The sequence below is a fragment of the Ciconia boyciana genome, chromosome 8 (genome assembly GCF_034638445.1).
Source record: "Ciconia boyciana chromosome 8, ASM3463844v1, whole genome shotgun sequence".
NCBI lineage: Eukaryota > Metazoa > Chordata > Aves > Ciconiiformes > Ciconiidae > Ciconia > Ciconia boyciana.
In genome coordinates this window covers 57197073-57209523 of record NC_132941.1, presented here as the reverse complement: position 1 = coordinate 57209523, position 12451 = coordinate 57197073, and the positions used below count along the sequence as shown (strand labels likewise).

The following is a 12451-nucleotide window of genomic DNA, read 5'->3' as shown; positions in this document are numbered from 1 at the left end:
AACAAATATTAATCTGAAAGTACCTAGGACATAAAGATGAGGAAAGAGGAATAATAATTATGTTCACAAATTCACTCTAATCTCCAGCAACCTATGATTTTTCTCTTTCAAATAGCATGAAAGAGCAGCACAAAATTCACAGCTTTGATCTTTTTCTGCTCAACAGAAGAAGTACCGTCAGCATCCATATGCTTTGAAGTTTACCAGTATTAAAGACACTCCTGAGATGATCCAGGCTAGAATTAGTTATAACCAGGCTGTGGATGTAAGTTATAATGTATATACATTATGATTATAAGAGTGGTATCCTCTTTGAACGACCTGATTGAAGCACTGGCTTTCTCTCTCTTTCTTTCTCTGAGATTATCCTTGGGAACCATGAAACTTCTGTGTTCTGGTGTGGTGCATCTCACAAAGAGCCTGTTTCTAACTTGGAATGAGAAGTCATAGAGATCCCACTGAAGTGAATGGGAGTTTCATGGAAAAAGGGCTTTCTGTCCAATTTTTTTTTCAGAAGTAAAATTTAGGAGTAAGACTGACCTTTGACCTTTAGACACTTTTGGCCTTTTGAGACTCATTGAGGATGAATGCATTTGGGGTCTTTCCCCTTTTCAAATAGATCTTTCAAATTTCAGTTTCTGCATGTTCTTTGGAAACAAAATGTAAGGCAGCATGACAAGGAAGAAAAAATAAATTATTTCAAGCTGTCATCCTGCTGAGAGAGAAATCCAGGAGGGGAAACCTTAAAGGAAAAAATTGAGGCTGTTTGGTGTTTAAACATGTTTATTTTTAATAGAAGAGCAATTTAAAAATATTGTAGACTTAACTGGGATAATACAGAAGTGAATAATAAGCAAAAGTCACTCAAAAAAGACAAGTTTCAAACATGAGAGGATGTTTTATTGTGAAAATAGATATTTTTAAAGTGAAGAAGAAGATGAAAGACTTTGTGTAAAACACATGCTATTGTAATACTTATAGTGTCTATGCCTTTGGTTTAATTAATAAGATCCAAAAGGCTTACATCTCAGGCAGGATAAATATAAGTCATTTTGTTCCACTGAGCCACAGTCAAAATCAGTCTGCTGCTCTATTTCTTCACACATGGAGTTCTCATTAATTTTCCTCTTACGGAGCTGCAATACAAGTGGGCCTACTTGCTAAAGAAAGGGGCAGCAGGGTGAAATGGAGAGGTTCATTCTAATCTAGAGGGTCTCAAACCCTCACACAGAAATAATAGTCTGGGAAAGGCAAGTCAGGTGGTCAAGACATGGGTCATACCTAAGGCCAAAAAAAATGGTGGCTATCTGTACTCATCCGAAATTTATGGTGTCAATGTAAGAAGAAACTAAACTAGGAAAAAAAATAATGTGAAAGAGGTGAACTCTGCATAGCCATTGTGGGGGAAGTTCCAGTTAACTGCATAGAACTCCTCTTACCTGCCTGCAGACATCTGAAAATTACCTATGGGCCAACGCTATATTCTTCCTCCAAGGAAGAATACACAATAGAGTGTATAAGACTCCCAAAGCTTTTTGAATACTTTTTGACTGATACAATTGCCTGTATTTATTAATGCTGCTGGCACTTTTCTGTAGCCTTTGCTTTCCATAAACCTATTTGTTAATGTTTTTGTCTGAACTAGTGATTGAATGTGTAGTGAGTACTTTCTACTGAAATTCATCTCTAATTGCAGAGGCTGTACAAGGAGCATGGAGAGAGTGTAAAGCATCAGTATACACCAACGACAGATCTTCCTGAAATCCTTCAGGCCAAATTAAATGCTATGAATATCAGTGAGGTATAAATCTGACCTTTAATATTTTAAAGGAAAGTTTAAAAGCTGATAGTGCTTTGCTGTTTGTCCTACACAGGAAATCATACTAAATTTCTTTCCTTTCCCCAGTATATGATCATTCTATGGTCTAAATGTTTCTGAAGTAATATGAGAAATCAAACTTATCAAACTTCTCCTAGGTTAGAAAGATTATGAATGACCAAACAAATACATTTTTATAATGGACATTTGTCATGTGATTATTCCTGTTGTATATTGATAGTTTCATTTATGTTAGCCCTTTGTGTTAGAATAGAATGAAACTAATGTGGTAGCATTGCTAGGATAGCAATAATGCTGCAGTGTCAACCCTCTGAACAGCAACTCTGCTTTATTCCTGTTCCGTATTTCCTAGATTCGCTATAAGGAGTCCTGGGGAAGGATGAAAGACGGTGGCTATCAACTGAAACTAGATGCCATTCCCTTCCAGGCAGCAAAGGCTTCGAGTGAAATCATAAGTGATGTATGTGGACTTACTGCTGATATTGTCCAGTAGGATATGTCAGTCACTCCGGACTGTTTCTGCTCTGCTGAGTGACTTTTGATGGAAACAGCATGTCCAGCCAACTCTACATCTGGGAGACATCTGGTGTCAGTCTAGTTAGTTCTCCTTTTGGAGGTGCAGACACAATGAAGTGTTATTGGTAACTAAGCAAAGGAAGGTTTGTGAAAGCAAACACCCATTGACAAAGTTGACCAATTTACCTGCTGTAGTGACTGGGCAATCATAGGGATTGTTCAGGAGCTGTCAGCCACTGTTAGCTAGGCAAGCTTTGGAAGAGAGAGCTTATTAAAGTTCTACCCTTCAGGGTTCATCTTGGGTGTCCTTTACAGGTTGTAGAGATATACAGATTAATTTCAAGTGTAAGAGACTAGTTGTTCTGACTTTGCTAGAGAGCTGATGGAGAGAGCCTCCTTAGAGGTTGATTCTGAGCACCTGCACCAAGTTCTTGTCTTCCACCACCTGTGTAATAGCAGATAACTAATGCAAGCTATTTGTAAGTGTTCATTGGTGTATTTTTTTTTCTCTAAATAGGATAAAATATTAAAATGTTTGCACAGGTGAAGTCTTCCTAGCATCCACTAAAGGTTCACTCAGATTTATTATCATATTGAGTATAGCCAGAATTTGTTGTCCGTAGCTCTCTTTGTGTAATATGAAAACCCTTTTATTCAGGTTTTAACAATCTGATGAATACTTCAATTCTATTCACATTTCTATTCTTATTTCCTTTTTAGCACAAGTATAAGGAGGCATTTCAGAAAATGAAAGGACAGATGATTGGCTCACGTGGCTTGGATGGTGATATTCATATTGCTCATTCAGTCCATGCAGCATCACTACAGAGTGATGTAAGTACAAGAAAGAAGATGTGGGAATTTTGGAATTGGTTTCCTAACAGTGAGTAGTTCCTCATGGAAGATGCACTTAGCTGTGGACTAGCTGTGGAATAGCTTACTATTTAAAACTTAGGATTTTCTCTCCCACTTTCCAGGTATTTTGATGTAATCATGATATTCTTACCATTCTTTTACATTATTTACAGTAACATTAATTTGACAATAAAAGAGGACTGTGCATTCTTGCACAATCCCCTGCTGCATACCACTGTTGCCTAGCATAGAATATTGTACTCTGTAAAAGTATCACTCAGAGGCAGGTCTAATTGAGAATTAGTAGTGGTCTTCATACAGAAGTAAATTAAATTTGGTAGAGATAAAAAGTTATTCAGTGATTATTTTCAATTTACTGTTTTCCTGAAAGACTAAAGGATGAAGGAGTTTATGGAATTTCAAGGTGGACTTTTTTGGTTGGGGAATGGTTCACACTTGGTCTTGGGATATGCTAAGAATCACATCATTTGTTCATTGTCTGTAAGAATTGTAACTGTTCAGTGCATTTTGAACACTGTGGCTTGATCCAGAAAGCAGTGAAATATTTGTCTAACTTTAAGCACATAAATAATCTAAGAACTATTTATCTTACCAAAACTGTCCATAGTGAACCTGATTGTGGATATAGATCAGAGAGTGATCATGGATTTCAGTGAGTGCTGGGCTTGTACAGGGATTTTCTTGTGTGATGGTACCCTTAGACGTACAGGTAACAATAAGTGTCTGAAGAATTCATCCATCTGTCAGGTTACTCTAAGTCAGTTTGGTGATCATCAATAACTCTGGATGTTCATTATCTGGATGAACAGCCTGAACGTCTCAAATTTGCATAATCTGATAGGGAAGTGTCATGTGAAAAAAATTCTTTGAAGATTTCTATGGCTTTCTTTTCCTGGACAGAGATAAGAAGTGAAAAAAAAATCCAACACTAAAAATAACATTTAAAACTATGAAATGAAACTGGCTGAATCAATAGAGACCACCAAATATTTTGAGTGAGGATTTGTACTAATTCTAATATAAATATAACTGTTTGCATTTTATCCTCAGGCAGTAGCTTCATCTTTTTGCTATGCTTTCTAGAAATGCAGGGAATTAAGAATTAATTTGTCATTTTGGTAAATTTATAGATTCAACAAATCCAGTTTTAACAAAAATAAAAAGTATAAATAATATCTCAGCTTAATTGAATATAATGTAGATGGCTACTATTTTGATGAAGAATAGGCTGCCACATATTCTAATTATAAGTATTGATCATTCACAGTATAGTTAAATAAGGTAGGGAACTTACTTTTAAAAAGAATAATTTATACTGGAAATTGGAAAAAATATGGAGAATGTCTCTTCTGATCAAAACCTGAATTCTTAGTACCATGTTGTGATATCTATGTGATCTGTTTTTAATTTCATAGGTGAAATATAAGCAAGGTTTTGAGGATACAAAGACTCACTTCCACCTGCCACTGGATATGGTAAACTTGGTACATGCCAGGAAAGCCCAGTCTTTGGTCAGTGAACAAGAATACAGACAGCTGCTACACCAGTACACTTCTTTGACTGATGATGTGAGATTGCGGTGTGCCAAGAATGCATACAAACTACAGAGTGAGGTAATTGCAAAACGTCCCAGCGATATTTCCCTGTTGGGCCAGATGCAAGATAGTTCTGTTCCAAATCATGACAGCTGACGGTATATATTTGAGCAGCAGCTGAGGGATAAACAATGGCTATTCCCCCTTGATTACATTCAGAAATGAGACATTTATCTTATTGGACAGTTGTACAACATGTGTGATCACACCATACTGAGAGATAAAGTATAGTAGTCTTTGATGATCGGGCAGAGAAGTGTTCGCAAGTGGGGATGATTGCAATGTTGGTGAAATACTCTTTTTAAGGTCTTGCTAACCATGCAAACTGTTCACCAGCTGGTATTTGAGTTGGTTTGCATCTGGGTGAAATTCATGTGTAGTTCCACAAGAAAGATGCCTATTGTTAAAAATCTGATTTGTAAGAGACTTGTAAACTCTGGCCCAAGACAAAAACATTGAAATTCTGAGAAGGATGAGTTTAGCTCCCTACGTAATCTTGAGCAAAATTAACTGGGTAATGCCTTACAAATTCAAGGTTAGGCTGTGTCTGCAGGCACAGCCCTGAGCAAAAGGCTTTTTATAGATTATGTTGCCTCTGGAGACCTCAGGAGGGGCTGTATCTTAAAAACAGGTCTGGCCGGAAAAGGCTACTGTGTATCAGTTTAACACTTTCAGCCAACAGTCTTAATGGTGGCAGACTGTGTTCAAACGAGTGTAAACATCAGGTGCCAGTTGTGCTGCCCTAACTCGGGTGAAAACACATGTAATCAGAGATTCTGAGGCAGATTTCCATCCATGCCTCTCTTCTGAATTGGGAGTGAAATGCTGGCTGCCAGCAACATGTCTCAGAGTGCAGAATTTAACTTTCTTACCAGCTGGTGCTAATAGCTGGCAAGGGGTAAGGACCAAGCTCGAGCATTGTCCTCTCTTACCTTCCAACTCACGAAGGATATTCCCTGTACACAACACTGTGATGCCTTTGAGTCTAGAGATTAGCACTGGACAGACATGGATGGAAGAGGAGCCGGTTCTATTCCATTTCCATTATAAGTGGTTGGCTGAACCAAAATGCCTCATTAACTAAATCTAGGTCTTCCCTCAGTAAGCAGGAGCAGTTTCCACATATCCATCAAGTAGGCAAATCTGTGCTTTACTAGTTGTTTGGTCTTTATAGCTCTTTTGAAGCAGAAAATAAGATGATCTTCCTCCTCCTCCTCCTCCCTCTTCTCATCATCAAATGAAATATTTGTTGTAATGTATCTACCAGTAATGTATTGGTAGCTTTTGGAAAAGTAATATTTACAATGAGTCACCCCTGGGTTTGGTGGTCTGGAAAATATTTTAACGAAGTCTGTACAGCGGCTTAGTGCTATTTTTCTTTAGTGTTCCCTACTTATATTATGACCATTCAGAACTGTTTAAAAGCAAGGCTATTTTGTCTGCAATAACACTTAATAAAAAGTTACCAGCTTTTATTTAAAAATATTTTCATACATTTTTCTAAACTGGTCTTATTTTATATATATTTATAAATAAATAATATGTAGCTGTGATTTATGTATTATATACGAAGAAAATTCATGTATCTAGGAAAAGTTTTTTCAAGGTTACAAATGGAAGTTAGGAGCCCAAGTATCATTCGGTGTTTGTGAGACTTAGTACTCCTCAGAATCTTGCATCTGTATTGTAGATCTGTCAGTGCTGTATGCACACAGACACATTCATAAACACAAGAATGTAAGGTAATGTATATGAACTCTGTGGTAGATACTAATTTTAATGGATTTATTTGAATATGGTTATTGTGTATTTTTGGATGAATAAATATAGGGCATCTCAAATGCAAACTTGTAATTACTTCTACTTGGTTTTCCTTAGAATTTATACCGGTCTGACATGAACTTTATGCGAGGAGTTGGATGTATTACTCCAGGGGCCCTAGAGATTGAAGGAAAGAAGAAAGCTTCTGAACTCATCAGCGAGGTAACAAAAGAGGGGTTTGATTTCTCCACTACAAACAAGAGTTTGCCAGATGTCTTTCTATTAAACTGGGCTGGCAAAGTGACTCACTGGATAATGCTAGGCTCCCTCCCTTTGTGTTTGATCATTCCATTCGTGTCCTAACTGCAGATGGATGAACCTGATGGAGTTGAAGGTTTTGCACACTTTGCTAACTGTTTTCGCCAATCTTTTCTCCTGCATTTCAGACCTAGGAGGTTGTTATTTTATGTTATTTATTTCAGATTTAAAATGGGCTTTTTCAACTAAAAGTAAGGCTGTGCCTATCTCCAATAAGTACCTTGTACTGTTTCTCCAAAATTAGACTGACCTGTGGAGCACCCAATACATTACACTGTCCTCAGCTCTGCTCCTGCTTTACAGTCTTAGTCTGTTTTACACTTGCTGCTTTTCTGTGCTATTGTTTTTCCCCCTCTGTAACTGGATTTTTATGTCCCCTGTTGTGTTCCCTTCTTACAGTGTCTCCTAGTTTCAAATCTTGGATCTATTGTCCGTATTCACATAGATGTGAAATTAAGAAAAATAAGAGTGCTCTTCCCAGTTGTGTTCTAGTGAATGGATCCCTGCTTGCAGTGATCTTGCAGTTATTTTGTTCACAATTCTGACACAGGACCACAGGCCAGGTGCAACCTCATTTTTCTCACAAAAAAGTTCAGCAGGCTTGTGCAGACCTTTTCTCTTGATTGGATTGCCTTTACTGTAATTCCAGTAGCCAGGGTTAATGACACCAAGGAGTGAAATAGCCTCATTACTGTATTCAGCATAGCAGCACTTTTTTCACTTTTTTTTTTACACCTTATTCCTTATTTACTTTTCATTTCCTCTGTGAGACTTGAATGCATCAAATTCAGAGTAGCAAAAGGTAAATTAGTCTAACGGTTAATAGACACATACCCTTTGCAAAGTAGAGTTTTAAGCACAGGAAGCAATACTAGACCACTGGTATTGGAAAAAGTCCCTTATGTGACAAGACAATTTAGTTATTCTGTTCATTTTTCTTTGTGTGTGAACTCAGAGTAAATATCGTCAGCAGCCACATTCCTTCAAGTACACATCGGTGACAGACTCTCCTGGCCTCCTTCATGCAAAATTCAGCAATATGATTGCTAATGAGGTAAGCTCTCCTAACGTGAATCAGAAAATATGCTTTTCAAAATGCAGCAAGCTACGGATGGAGGAGTGGGAAAGAGAAAACCCTGTTCTGAAAGCAAAATGAATCAAAAAGAAAGCAAGCATCACTGATTTGTGCTTTTTCACAGTTAGATCACATTTTATTATTTCCAAACATTTAATACTATTTTCAATTCAATCTCTTTTAAAAAGCTTAAATCGTACCCATACAAAAGAGTCCCATTATCAGGGTTTTTTTACATGAAACAAAGCCTCAAAAGATCAGTTCTGTGGGGTGTTCTTGAGGGAGCTGATTTGCATAGTATGGTCCACTTTAGAGGGCTCCTAAAAAAAGAATCACTTTTCTAATTTTTGAAAAACAAGACAAAACCCACAGGCAAATTATCAAAATCATCTGTAATAACATGAGGAAAAATCCAAGCTAGAAAATATGTCCAGTTTACTAGAAATGCCTGCCCTTTTATTTAACACACATTCATGGCACCCTTAATGTTCTTAGGTCCACTTTTGGCCTGCTGGGAACATATCAATGCAAGGCTAAGAATGTAGTGCGTTGGCATCGTGTTACATCTATAAAAAATAATGTAAAAGTTTTTTATGCCCAGAAAAAGACCCCCATGCAATTGCAATTGCTATGGTATATTCTTAGCTGGTTTTTGTGCTGGCTGACTATAGTTGTCATAATCATAAACAACTTAAGTACTGTTGTTATGTTATTGAAACAATAGAGAAAATTAATTGCAATTGTCTTTTTTGATCTCTTTCCTAGCGCATGTATAAAGCAGCAGGAGAGGACAGTCAGCATCACTATACACCAACGCTGGGTCTGCCTGAGTTTACACGGGCAAAAATAAATGCAGCCAACCTCAGCGATGTAAGAATTTGTTCTGTATTATACTTATTTGGGATGGAGTATGAACTGTGCAGTGTCAAGGAAGATGGATAAGTAGAGAACTTTTTAGATCTATTCTATTTATGCTTTCCTTGATTTGATTATAATGATATTTGTGTCCATTAGCATGTATACGGTTGTGAGTAAATTAAATCTACATAAAGAACGAGACATGTTTTGTCTGAGTTAGTAGGATTTCCCAAAGATAATTTAAAAAAATCCTTTGATTATGAAGAATGAGACTGTAACGCAGAATAACAAATGAAAGAGTGTTCCTTTGTTTGTTCCTTTGTGCATTTAAATGTGAAACAGCAATCTACATGTGCCTTTCCTACTTTAGGCAAAATACAGGGAATCTTGGCATAATCTACGTGCTCAAGGCTACAAGCTGACAACGGAAGCACTCCCGTTCCAGACTGCCAGGGCCTCCAGAGAAATTGCCAGTGATGTGAGTTGAATGATTCAACCTTCCTTCTTGCTTAATTTCTGTTAACTTCATGTAAAACAATGTCTAAAGCAGATTTTACTGAATTAAAGCAACTCCATAACCATGTGAGACAAGTGTGAGACAGAATATATTACTTATGAATGAGATTCTTTGTGTGAATTAAACAAAAAAAAAGAAGAGGAAGAATCACTGTTAATCGGGAACCAAGCTTGGTTAAACATGTTCCAGTGGGAAATAGCTAGTGAATTAAAGTATTTGCAGACAGATAAATGCAAGGGATTCTGCTTCTTTCCAGGCTTTCAGCTCCTCATATAATAAAGTGCCCACTAATTCTGTCCACCCTGCTTTGAGATGACTTTTGGAAGTGCTTAGTGCTCCTGAATTGAAATGAAGTCAGAAGAAGCCGAGTGTTCTTTGAATCTCTGAAAATCAGGAGCTTCCTGTCTGGTTAGAAAGTGAAAATTAGTGGATCCTCCTGTAAATATCTGTCCCTTTAATTTCTGAAATAGAGGAAACAAATCCTCTTGCCCTTAAAAATATCCTCTCATTTGGATAGTCGTTTGCAAAACGCTCAAACATGTTGGTATCCATTTGTCAGAAAGCCTACGTTCATCTCTTCCACCCAGGAAATTTAATAAATTATAAGAAAAACTGACAATTAAACTAAATTTAGTAAAAAAAGTATTCATTTTGTCTAGTATTGCATATTGTATCTCTAATGTGATAAAATATGAATATATTTCATGTGTATTTGTTTTATGAAGCAACTATTTCTATCTGTAATTTATAATGTATACTTAACCATATTTTGCAGAGTGCTTTTGGTTACAGCTTCAGATCTGTTCTAAAGGGTACAAGTCCATGATAGAATTACATCCACTTACAACAGATATGAATTTGGCCCTTCATCTTGGAAGCACTTTATAAACATTAGCTAGTGTAATTTAATCCCCACAACTCTCTTGTGTGGTAGATAAGTGTTATTATCCCATTTCAACTACATTATGAACTCTTCAGGGCCCAGGCCTTCCCTTTAAAGTTCCAAGCACCCTGTTGATGCTGTATAAATAATCATTATCATCATCATCACTATTTCACAGAGAGGATAAATGCAAGATCATAGGGAGAGTCATAGTCCGAGCTAAGATGAGAATGAGGGGTTGCTGGTGCTTATTCTTGTGCTCAGACCACCATCTTAGGCTTCTCAACATAGTTATTGATCCAGGAAAACTGAATTTACTCTTTAAAATAGCTGGGTGGCATTTGCAAATCTGAAGGCTACAGAGTGCATGATGTTTCTCTTTTGTATAGATTTTTTTCTTCTATCTTTTGTTTGTTTCTCTTATGTTCTCATTCCTAGCAATGGGAATAAAATTCTATAAGAGATAATAAAAGTACATGATCTGAGGTTAAACATGATCAATGCTTTGGACATATTGAGAGAATATATCGAGATGCGCTTAACTTAAATGTTGCAACTACTATGGTATTTAAATTTGAGAGCAATGAGAGATTCAGACAATTACTTTCTAGTGCTGCATATGTTGGCTGTTTTTACAGACAGTGTAGATGTTTCAGTGACTTATCCCAAGTTAATTAGCTAGAGTAGCCAGTCTAAGTTTGGCACTTTTTCACTTTTACCCTTTTTTATTTTTAGTACCAATATAAACACAACTTTGTGATGGAGAGAGGAAAGCACATTGGTGCCAAAAGTGTTCTGGATGACACCAGGTTGCTGCATTGCTTGCACGCTGCCAAATTACAGAGTGAACAGGAGTATAAGAAGGGATCCCAAGAAGTGTGGTCTCAGTACCATCTGCCCATGGACATGGTGAATCTTGTCCATGCCAGGAAAGCCCAAGCCTTAGCGAGTGATCAAGATTACAGAAAGAGGCTCCGTGAATTTACAGCACTCCCAGAAGACATGAAGATGAAATGGGCCAAAAGAGCCCACATGCTACAGAGTGAGGTAAAGACTTTCCTTCAGCAGTAAGAAAGCTTTGAGTGACTGGCAGAAATTGTATGTTGATATTGGGCAGTGTTTTTAGAAAGATCATTTGGAAACTTATGTATGTGTAGCAGCAAGATATCCAATTGCTCCTCACATATGGAATATATATGAATCAGAGGTTCTCATGTTATGAACCTGACAGAAAATCACTGTGGTCCGTGTCACTTATTCTAGAGCTGAGAGGTATACACAATCATCAGATCTTTGGATCACAGCCAATCAGTGGTTTGACAGCCACTGCTCTACATGCAGAATTCTTTGAGCAGAAGGTTAAATGCTCAGAGGTTGATTTGGGGTATGTTAGAAGGTCATTTTGCAAGCAGAAATGGTCATATCAAATAACCAGTTCCCCAGATGTGTTCGCAGAAATTGCTCATGCAAATCTAAGTTCAGACAAACTTTGATGACAGAAATGATGGAATCTCAGCATGGGCTACATCCATGCTCACTTTGCCTTAGCATGTACCTTTGTTCAGGGACAAGCCATTGTCTGTATGTGCTTTCAAACAGATGTAGATGTTGAGTCCATGCATAAAGCTGCATGGATGCAGGTAGCTGTATTTTGGCAGTTTAGGGTCCAGTGTCGTTAGCTGCTCTGTAGCAGCAAGCTCTGCTTGGGTGGTTTTTGTTTTGTAGGAGAAGAGACTGAATCATTCAGCAGGGAAGTGAAAAAGGTTGTTCAGAAAGTTATGCTGTTACAGGTGTTTAGAGAGCTGGTTATTTACTGAGCTCAGGATTTTATTGCAATACAAAGTGATGGGATATTTGTTGGATTTAGTCAGATCTGATGAGCAGATATTAACAGATATTCCAGCTATGAAAGTCAGAGTGGTAATCCAATCACCAGAGAGCTTGTATCCTTCTTTCTTACTCAGTGTACTTTCTATCTGGTATCCCAAATGTACTCTTCATTGCCAGAACTTTTTTGGGATATTCTTGGGAAGGTATAGAAGCTGTTGCTAGATGCAGTTCTTTGCCTTTACAACTCCCATTCCCGCCTTCTCCTGTAATGGCTAACAGATGGCATACAGGTAGTTAGATTCAGGAAGGCAGGATTTTTTACTATTTACTGATGTTTGATGATGGCTCATGTGACAGGAAAGTGGCATTCCAGGGACTTAGT

General features: G+C 37.4%; 1 protein-coding gene across 1 annotated transcript in view; it reads left to right on the top strand.

The window, feature by feature from the left end:
* The window catches only part of NRAP (nebulin related anchoring protein), a 53502-nt gene that overhangs the window by 34492 nt on the left and 6559 nt on the right, over nt 1-12451 (top strand). Inside the window, exons 26-35 of the mRNA XM_072871197.1 lie at nt 167-265; nt 1697-1801; nt 2193-2300; nt 3077-3190; nt 4648-4845; nt 6706-6810; nt 7862-7960; nt 8747-8851; nt 9210-9317; nt 10975-11286. Of these exons, the coding sequence (XP_072727298.1) occupies nt 167-265; nt 1697-1801; nt 2193-2300; nt 3077-3190; nt 4648-4845; nt 6706-6810; nt 7862-7960; nt 8747-8851; nt 9210-9317; nt 10975-11286 (1353 nt within the window). The remainder of the gene's footprint in view (nt 1-166; nt 266-1696; nt 1802-2192; nt 2301-3076; nt 3191-4647; nt 4846-6705; nt 6811-7861; nt 7961-8746; nt 8852-9209; nt 9318-10974; nt 11287-12451) is intronic.